This window comes from Cyprinodon variegatus, unplaced genomic scaffold (genome assembly GCF_000732505.1).
Source record: "Cyprinodon variegatus isolate N-32 unplaced genomic scaffold, C_variegatus-1.0 Scaffold809, whole genome shotgun sequence".
NCBI lineage: Eukaryota > Metazoa > Chordata > Actinopteri > Cyprinodontiformes > Cyprinodontidae > Cyprinodon > Cyprinodon variegatus.
Window position 1 is genome coordinate 263,919 of NW_015151262.1, and position 10,590 is coordinate 274,508.

The 10,590-nt window shown below is 36.2% G+C and overlaps 1 protein-coding gene across 1 annotated transcript in view; it reads right to left on the reverse strand.

Annotated features, from left to right (window-relative positions):
• Window positions 1–1,377: 1,377 nt before the first annotated feature.
• LOC107098778 (mothers against decapentaplegic homolog 2) overlaps window positions 1,378–10,590 on the reverse strand; it is a 12,847-nt gene continuing 3,634 nt past the window's right edge. Inside the window, exons 3-11 of the mRNA XM_015396622.1 lie at window positions 10,221–10,310; window positions 9,844–10,037; window positions 9,133–9,267; window positions 8,915–8,989; window positions 8,085–8,138; window positions 7,740–7,952; window positions 6,509–6,646; window positions 6,141–6,285; window positions 1,378–3,538 (exon numbers count right to left, since the gene is read on the reverse strand). Of these exons, the coding sequence (XP_015252108.1) occupies window positions 3,415–3,538; window positions 6,141–6,285; window positions 6,509–6,646; window positions 7,740–7,952; window positions 8,085–8,138; window positions 8,915–8,989; window positions 9,133–9,267; window positions 9,844–10,037; window positions 10,221–10,310 (1,168 nt within the window). The 3' untranslated portion in view covers window positions 1,378–3,414. The remainder of the gene's footprint in view (window positions 3,539–6,140; window positions 6,286–6,508; window positions 6,647–7,739; window positions 7,953–8,084; window positions 8,139–8,914; window positions 8,990–9,132; window positions 9,268–9,843; window positions 10,038–10,220; window positions 10,311–10,590) is intronic.

Genomic DNA, 10,590 nt, shown 5'->3' on the forward strand with positions numbered 1-10,590 from the left:
TGAATTTGGCGCTATATAAATAAACTGAATTGAATTGAATTAAAAGAATGTGCAGATGGAATAAGGTGACTTATTTTTTCCAATAAGAAAAAGAAACCATCCATATCATTATTTTAAGTAATTATATACATTTAAAAGCAAAAATACTCATTCATTTGGCAGGTCATCTTATTTACAATTTATGGAAAATTTCAAGAATATTTATACTTTAGATCAGCTGTTGCAGTTTAAGTCGAAATCAATTTCTTATGATATGCCTTCAGAGACTGTTACTGATTCATCCATTGGACCTATTTTTTTATTAACCGTAGCAATTTCCTTTAACAATTATTTAGAAATTGCAGTTTTACAGCTTTAGATTTACGAAGATAGGATCACAGTTTTCATCTTTGCAGCCGTGGCTTAGCGGCTTAACGTTTTACTAAACAATGTGCTCTTACCCTTGCTTCTCTATGTGTTATTCTATTGTTCTGTGCTTCCATGACAAAACACAGGCCCCTCCCTGGCAAATATCATCTAGACTGTAATTTTCCTTTTTATAAACTAGAGCCATTGATAATTTAAAGTGTGCCATAAATGTTTATACTTTAAACAATGTTTTTCATTAAGGGTAATTTACAAAAAATATATTTTTAGATTGTGTACAAATATAATTAATAGGCGCTGAACTATTTTTGATGAATATCTACAACAGGAAGTGCATTTTAACACAAATACAAAATGTTATGTGACAAAAAAAAACCCCCAAAAAACTTGCACATCAATTTGAACAAAGCATCCCCACTACTGGACAGGGTACTGCTGGCATCCTGCCATGGAGAAGCTTTTATATCAGCGGGTAGAGGGAGGTTGCCAAGAAGATGGATGGCAAAAGCCTTAAGAGTGAGGGAAAAAGAAATAAGCAGTCTGAAGATATGTAAAGCTAGTAGTCAAATGACACATGAGGCAATAAAGGCTTATAAACAAAAGAAATTAGTCCTACACAATTAGAGTGAGACTGAATTTGTCATTTAAAATTTAGTTCAGTCTGTGTTGCAATATGCAGTATCCATTAAATGTTAAAGAAAAAAAGTACATCTTCCGTTAGCATTGAAGCTCAAGCTGTAAATTGTTTAAATAATTAGAAATCAAAAGTAATTGTATAAAATTACAGATATTAAGCCTTTATATTTAACTATACAAATGGAGGAGTATCAAATATTAGCATTATCTCTGTCATGTAGGTCACAGAGAGGATTTAAGTGCAATCTGTAATGATTGTAACAAACAACACAAAGACCCAATATTTGGAATGTATAGTAAACATCTTAACATATTTATTCATATGCAAATAATTTAACAGTAAACTGAATTCAATCAATAAACACTGCCAAGTTAATGAGAATAAAAATCTTTATTAGTGTTTTATGAAGTCTGCATAATATGCCACACGCCTGAGAAGCTCATGGTCAAAAAAAAAAGAAAGAAAAAAAAGAACTCTATCAATACCGCCCTCTATTGGTAAAACAACTGCGACTTCTACAGTACTGACTGGTTTGCAAAAAAGATAACTGTTAAATACACACATAATGTACTACTTTTATGCATATGCACATCTGGTCCACATTGGTTTTTGTATTGTATCTTTTTTCACATTCATATGTTGTAGGCCAAAGATAAGAACAATGTAACACTGGACCCAAACACAAGGTTCAGTTTCCCCAAATATTCAAAATTCACTAGGTGCACTTCAAGTACAATCTCTAGTGCCATATGGTAAACACATGTACATTAACAGGTGAAACTGGGGACATATCAAACTTGCAACAACCAAGTAATGAGTTTAAGGTAGTAAGTTTCGTTGTACAAGCTGTCCTTTAAAGACTGAACGAACACAATACGCACATTAATACATAATGTCCCAGTGTGCAGGCACATTCACTCCCATCCAGGTTAGCTGTAACATTTTAAAAGCCAATTTTGTGTTTGAGTCTAACTTTCTTGACAAAGCACTGAAAAGTCAAAGGAGGACAAATGTGCTTGGACAAAAATTACAAAAGAGAGAGAGAGAAAAAAAAACTGGAAAAAGCAAAACTTAAACCATCTAAAATATCACAACGAATTGGATTTAAACTTTCGGTCACAGCTGTTTTGCACCAGATTTCGTTGGGGGGAAAAACACAGAGGCTATATATAGGCTACATAAGGGCAGTGATTACTTTGTTTCTCTTCACTGAGATGAAGATATGCCATAAGAATTTGGGATAAAATGTAGGAATTATCTAATCTCTGTCATTTTAGAAATTTCTAAGCTTTTAAAGTATTTTAATAAAAAAGAGGATGACAGAAATTAATATATATAAAAATACACACAAATACAAAAAGTAGCAAAACAATCTGGATGTTGGCTATGGACAAAACAAACTCACTGACGCCTTCAAAAATCTTCTGATGAGGCCCTGAATGCTTTGCCTTAGAGCTCAAAGAGTCCCAGTGTTGAATCAAAAAACACCAAAACGGCAAAGAAAGAAGCTTTTTGATACCTCCTGATATTTTCTGGTCCCTGCCCAGCGTGCCCTGTAGAACCTGGCTGATAGCTATAAAACCAGGCAAATATTTTTGGATTCAAATCAGCTAAAAGACTGAGGTCCCGTATGACGACCAAATGAAAAACAAAAACAACCAAAATAAACTACAGCCAGTCTGATGTGCAGTTACTTTAGAGCTTTGGAAATATTTATTTTACTAACATTCCTATATGATCATTTTGAAGGTATGTCTTAGACCGACACACTGCGTCAGTTAAAAAAGGGGCCATTGTGGCAGAGGTGATTGAATTAAATTTTATTAACACATTGTGGTATTTCCTTCAGGAGAATAACGGCAACAAAGGCCATCATTTTTTTCATAAGCCATCCTCCTTCAACAAGAGATAGGGCCCCAAGTCTCCCATAGAGAAGTAAACTTATTTCACAACAATGGTTGTGGTGGGCTGGAACAAAAACCACTTCAGCATTCAAGCAATCTTTAACACTGAGAACCTATTCACAGATATTTTTGGTATTTCCTCTATTTCCCAGACAACAACCAATATACATTTTATTTGTACCACAAATAGATCTAGTATTAAGGATTTGGGGCAAAGCAATTTAACAAGGTGCAAGACATAGATGGGTAACAAAGTGCCAATCTCCTTTTTTTTTTTTTTTTTAAGTTTTCAATAAAAACATCTGCATGTGTTTATAAGCATGTGGAACTGTGTCGATGCATTTGTTCCTCTGCAAATGTGTGTATCAAGTTAAAACTGGGATGTGGAATCAGGCCACAAATACTATGAAACATTTCACAAAAGCAAATTCTGGTATGGATTTTTTTTTCCAGTTTGGAGTGTAGTCATCTTTGTAATGGGCTTATTTTGGGTCTTTTTGTTGTGGTTTAGGACATACTGGAGCAGCGTGCAGATGGTGAGCCCATCTGGGTCAGAACTTTGTCCAACCACTGAAGCGGGCCGTTCAGATGCAGTTCGATCCAGCATGGAGTACTTGTGACAGTTTGCCGCCTGGAAAATAAAAGAAACATTCAGTTTGGGGTTTTGCCACCATTACATCAACTGACGTTTAGATCAGAGGTCCTAAACAAGGGGATCATGACCCCCTAATGGGCTGCAGAGATATTGCAGCGAGGTAAACCATAAATTGGACCGAGGTCAGCCTCGTTTGCTTGGCTGTGTTTTATCACAAATAAATCAGGGATAATAAAATCTGCAATGTTGGATTAACTGCCCTTAAAAAAAAGGTGTCTACCTACTTAAAAAAATATTAAATTATTTTTATTTTCTGTACAAACATAATTTAATATGAAAAATTATCTTAAATCAAGATTACAGTGTAAATTCTTAGAATAATAAGTTAAATTATCCAACCCATCTAAATAGATATTTTTTTTGTGGTAGGAACTAAAAAGAAAATGCTTTTGTGTGTTAGCTAAACATGGATCTTTGACGAAAACATAAAGAGTCATTTGCCATTCGTTGATGGGATGAGACAGAATAAAAACATTAGTGGGTGGCCTGTCAGGCATTAAAAATGCATCATTGTGTTGTAATCGGTTAGACAAGCTAAGCAGTATCAGCCGTGCTGCTGCATCCTGGCTGCAGTGCACATTCTGCATGACCACAGATGGACAGTGGCAGCAGCAGCAGGGGTGAAAGTAATCCAGAATGGTCCAGTACAGTATGCACAACTCTGAAAACTTTGAGCTAGCATGCAGACAGTGATGCATTTCTGCACAAACACAGCTGGAAGAGCAGAGTCGGCGCTTTACGATCCACATTGATGGTTGGCTCTCAGCAGTATGGCTCTTCATTCGCTACTTACTAAACTATATCAGGCCGATTATCCTTTGCTAAGCGTAAAAAAAAAAAAAATCCTTTTTGTCCGACTATCAGGATTTTATTTCTTTCAGCTCACAAGAGGTGTTGCTAAACCTCCTTTAATTGTATCCAAAGCAAATATTTAATTGCACACTATTTATTTTTGGATAAAGCCCCAGATGAAAGGGTACAAAGATCTTTGAATATTTCTCTCTCATAGTTCTTGTTTCTATCCATTTGAATATGATGTGAATGTTTCTTTGTACTGTCATCAAAGCATTTTCTCTTTTTCCTTTGAATATTTCAACCTTTTAGGTAACATATTTTTAAAAAATTTAGGTCTGGATTGCTATGAGAATACAAGGCAATTATGTAGGTTCTCTTTGTATTAGGGTTGTCAAAAGTATCGATACTCAAAAAAGTATCGATACTGAAATGTTGTATCCGGATACAATACTCGTTTTTAAAAGTATCGATACAGTGCTACCACCAGTGGCATCTAAACAGTCATTCATCTAAAGTGCAGAATAGAGGACAATGCACTTTCAGAACTCTGTATGATTGAATAATTCTACGCATTTATCAGTTTCAGACTTTTTTTGTAACAGGTGCAGCTGCTGAGAATTATTTTTGCTTCTTAACCGGTTTGGCTAGTGTCATTGTTATGTGTGCAAAGCATAGCCAAGGAAGGAACACTTAATTTTAATTTTATAAGTTTTTTTATCGAGCTTGCTTAATATTGTGCACGGCATACAACCTTTGTTGTATTTTATTTATTAATGAAAATATTTCTGTAGAATTTTGGAGTCTTTGTTTTTATCCTTGTGGTATCGAAAATGGTATCGAGTATCAAATATTTTCCTTAGTATCGGTATCGAGTTGAAAAGTTTAGTATCGTGACAACCCTACTTTGTATTGTTTTATATCAAGTCCCTATGAATTTAAATCTAGTTGTTTGGCTTCTTCGTTAGCCTGCAATGCCCCATACCTATCTATGTCTCTAAAAGGGGGTTGTTAAAGGGAGTTGTTGGCCTGGCTGAATAAGGCTCGCTTTGAAACATCTTCAAACTTAAAAAAAGTCCAGTGGATTCTTTTTTTTTTGTTTTATTTTTTGGAGAAACTGTTAAACTATTCCTTTATTATACATTTATTTAGCTTGTCTGTCTGCTGTTTCAAACAAAATATGACATGTTGAACTAGATCAGTTATTTTCACAACTTCTGTGAAACACTTTTGTATAAAGTAGGGCATTAATTCATAAAGATTTTATTGGATTTATAGAAATCAGTGTCTGCCCAACAGCAATAATGAACTGCATGGCAGCATCAACTGTAGTATCTAGGAAATAGCTGTCAGTCTGGTTGTTATTGAAAATTTTAAAGGTTAGCTGTTCTTTGAAGTGCAACATAAAGCTAACTAAAACTAGAAATGTATAATTTGGAACGCCGTTATGTATTTGGTTATAAAATGTACAGTTCTCCTCCACAAAATTAGAAGCTGAATAAAAGAAAAATGTTTATGATCAGGCCCACAGCCATTTTTGGGGTATGATGTCCAGTACTTTATCATTTCAACTTATGTAGTGTACCACCCCCTGTGGTTCTGGAGAGTACTGCTACAATGTCTGATTTAGGACCATAAGCTATAACTGTTGCAGCTTTACCACTTTCCACTAACACTGGATCAAACTGAAAAAAGTTTTCCCAGTAAGTATGAATTAAAATTACCAGTGTAAGTGAGGCGGAGTCTTATTCTGATTGTAATGAATGTCGTTTGAGAAACATCTCACCTATACTCAGCTCCCCAACCTTTGACAAAGCTCATTCGAATGGTGCACATCCTGGTGAGCTGGTAGACGGCCTCAAAGCCCTGATTGACTGACTGAGCCAGTAGGGCTGCAAATTCCTGGTTGTTGAAGATTTTTAGATTACAACCTGAAAGAGAACAAGCAGACTATCAGTTTAAGAAGTGAAACATGTCGAAAAACATGCAAATCTGTGGCCAGTTCTGCTCAGCGAGTTTAATGAGATTTCATTTGACAACTTTTCTGATCAGTGTGGTTAAAAACAAAATATTTCAAAAGAATTTTTATAGTTTAGTAAATTCCACAAAAATAACTCATTTGAACACTACATGGTGCTATTTTCAGCCTCTTACCTGGAGGAATTTTACACACTGTTGCTGGATGCCAGCCATAGCGCTGGTTGCAGTTTGGACTCTGTACAAAGATAGCACTATCACTCAAGCATTCAGCAAACACCTCGCCTCCAATGTAGTATAGTCTAACTCCTCTTCCTGTAAAAACAAACAAACAAACAAACAAACAAAAAATATCCAAGAATGATTATTAGAAATATAAATAATGTATAAACATGTACAGAGAAGTTCTAAAGTCTTTAAAGAATTCAATCCCTCGATCGTAGATTGTTATAGAACGTAAAACCTAATTCTGAACATATAAAAGAATGCAGAAAAATCACTCATTGTAATTTTCTAAAAAACATTGGACAATACTTTGTTAAGCAGTGTTTTGGTGACATATTTTAAAGATTCTAGCAACAAGCTATTAAAAAAACAAAGACAAAAAAAAGTGACCAGAATAAAAGCGTTAATTTCACAGAAACAAAAATATACATGTAATTGTTTCATAAATGTCGACAGGTTCAATTTATATAAATATAAATATGGTTACTATAACTGTCTTTCCATCCAACTGAAATGCACATTTTAGGAAAACCTTTAAAAGTTTATACAAAAAAAATAAAATAAAAAAAGCAATGCGAATTTGCGGTATTTCCCTTTGGTTTAAAGAGAATTAACCAAGCAGTGCAAAGTGTAATGTTGTCATAAGTCGTTGTCCGCATTACATCAACCAACTGGCTTCAACCAACAAAAACTACAGGCTGCAATCCAGCACTGATCACAGATCAGCAATGGAGGAAAGTTTAACTAAATGTGTGGCGATTAGGCAAGGCCATCATATTATAGGAGCATCCAGAAAGATGTCGACAGCTGATGGGTCATGTGAGGTCATTTTTGCTATTTTAGAGCTGATACAAAAAAAGCTTTCCCATCTCGCGTTTTGCGCATTAACCCTTTTTTTTATTATAATTTATCCAAAAAATACCTCAAGCTAGCGTTAAAAGCTTTTTTTTGTTGCAAATTTCAGGGAGATTTTTTCCTAATTTTGCAGTTTCTGTCAAGCTTTTTTAAATGTAACACTTCAAAATATGCATTAGAAAAAGCTGATGGAAAGGCACCTGATGTCAACATCAGGTGGAAGGTCAGCACAAGCATGATACCAGACTGCACCATAAAACCTTTAAGCTAAAGGTAACTACACTAGGTTAGTTACATCAAATTGAAGCTGCTGACAGCCGTGCCATACCTATGTGTCGTCGAGTCATCTCCACGGTGGCGTTCCTGTTAACATTAGAGAGCAGTCCGAGGCAAAACCGTTCAGAATTTGATGGGTCTGTGAAGCCATCAACTGTCAACGAAGGCTGAGAAGCGTGGAACGTCTCCCCCACACGTTGGTTGAGCTCATAGTATGCTATAGAGCACCAGAAGGCTGGCTCAGAGTACGTCACTGGCTGCAGGTCTACAGGAAGGGATCAAATGAGGTGGTAATCACATTCAGCACGAGACTTCAGCAGTGAACAACTTCCACATGCCATCTGTTTGCAAAATGCTGCTATTTTCCTCATGAAGGCCTTAGTATTAGTACACTCACCCATGCTGTGGTTGACGGGGGACAGAGAGCTGGGAGAAAGTTCTGGTGGTGAACCTGGCAAGGAAAAACAGAAACAATATAATTTTAAAGCAGATGACCACATTACAACCATTGTGTTAGTTTATCATCACTAAAAATATCCCTCTGTGCAATACGGACACAGCAAAGAACTGCTTTGACAGCAATTTGTGTTAGCTTGTTATTTTACCACAATACATTTAGGCTCTCTATGCCTGTAAGACATTTGGTCAAGCTTGCTGGTTAATTCAGTATAACATGTTTTAGAAAGTAAAGAGGTAATACGTTTGGGAAAACCTTTGAAAATGTCAACCCAGGTGACAGTATGCTAAAGCAGCTGATGCTGTCAGGAATATCTTCCTCAATGAAAACTATGTGGTTAAGATGGAATATCAGATCTTATTTATTAATTTCACTTTTGCAATAAGTTAAAAAGACTTTGTGGTTTATTGAGTTATGTCTGTGTCTTTAAAATTATCCTGAATCCTTGTTACATCTGGACTGAGTCTTTGTACACGCTGTAATTAATTGTAGTGGTGAGTTTTAAGGGAGAAGCCAAACGGACCAACTCATAGAAGTTGGACTGACTAATATGCCTTGAATCCACAGCAAAAAGATTTTATCCCGTTTGGTTTGCTCTCAAATAAAATCGTATTGTTTTCACAGAATTCAATGTTCATTGCAAATGTTTATTGGATCTAATCTCAATATCCTGCAGCTTTTAACAGGTGGGTTCTGTTTTCTGGTTAAAGCCTAAAGGTACCACCAAACTAACCAAAACCCACAGGAGAAGGTTTACCATTCTACAGTACCTGTGTCCATACTTTGATTCATCTGCTGATCACTTGCCTCTCCATCCTCACTGATGTAGCCAGGCGGAGGCGTTTCTGTTGAAAACAACCAGGCTGATCATTTAATACCAACCATTGCGTCCATCACACCAACCAGAGGATGGTGAATTTAAGTTGTAAGCAAATGTTTAAAAAAAAAAAGTTATGTTGTAAGTGCAGTCAAATCCATATGGTCCCACCTGGTATATAGTTGTTTGGAGGTTCGATTCCTGCAGGGAAGTTTGTGTTTTCAGGTATGGAATGAGTGTAGTCGTCAAGAGGTGGCAACTCTGACAGGATTTCCGAGTGTCTTGGCACAAGAACAGGAGGCAGCACTAGAAGAGTGGATAAAGAAAAAACTGAAGATGTGAGTTTATGATCCATCTTTGCAAAATACATACGTGTCTAAAGAGTTCAATTTCAAATGATAAAGTTTCTCGTTATGAATGATCCAATAATGTTTCCATCTTTGATAACAATCAGTGAGATTAGACGTGGTATTACCAAGTCTAGGTCTGATTCCTAATAAAGGAAATAAAAATCATTGTCATCAACAGTATGTCCGAAGCTTCTTTGATCATGATGCTCTCACTCAGCTTTGCATTCATTTTCATTGGCAATTTTTCGGATTCTAACATCCTCCTCAAATTAGTTTTTTATTGTGGTAAAAAAAATAAAAAAAATGCTGATGGTGAAACAAACAAAAAAAACAAACAAAAAAACCCCACCAATAACTCACAAAAACTATAGAAATAAAGATTGAAAAAAAGAAAAATCAAATAAGGATAAAATTGAATTGTGACAACTCCAAATATTCCCCCGGATTAAGATTGCATTACAAAACCAACTTATGCAGATTGCACCTGAATATGTAGGAATTAGCCGACAACAATCCGTGGCGTTCCTCTCACCTGGGGTCTCCACCCTCTGGTAGTGGTAGGGGTTTATGCACACCTCATCCTTCTTAAGGTGGAAGGCATACTCGCAGGCCTCGATGGCACGTAGCTCGTGGTGGCTGTGAAGGTCCGGCCATCGCCACAAGCGGCAGTAAACAACATGAGGAAGGCCCTTCCTGTGTGAGACCTGCTGACGGCCATCTAAGGATCTGATGGAGCAGCAAATATGATAGAGGGATGAGAGAAACTGTTAAAGGGGAAACAAAATGTTTCCACAGAGACCCCACCAACAGTAATGGACTGAACAGAGACAAGTAGAAAAACAATTAAATAAAAAGCAATATCCTAACAACTCTGACAGTTGTATGCAACATGGCAGAGAGGATAATCACCTGGTTTGGTCGGGGTAGCTGTATAGGCCTGATGTATCCCACTGTTCTATCGTATTCGGTGTACTCAGTCCCCATATTTCAGAGCAATTGCTGTAGAGAGAGGAAAAACATCAACAAAAGAAAAAACAACATGGTTCATTCAGATACAGCAGTAAGGGGGGACTGAAATGAGGCCTCCTTTACTGAAGCTTTTTAGCAAAAGAAAGAGGATCCAACTGTGGACATAAACTTCATTAGAGAAGGCTTTAAAAGCAAATAAGGAATAAATGCTAAAATAAAAGACAATGTTAGATAAAAAAAAAAGTCTTCAACATTCTGACATCGTATTAAATATAAAAATAAGTTCTCCAAAGACATTTGCAGTGGTAGC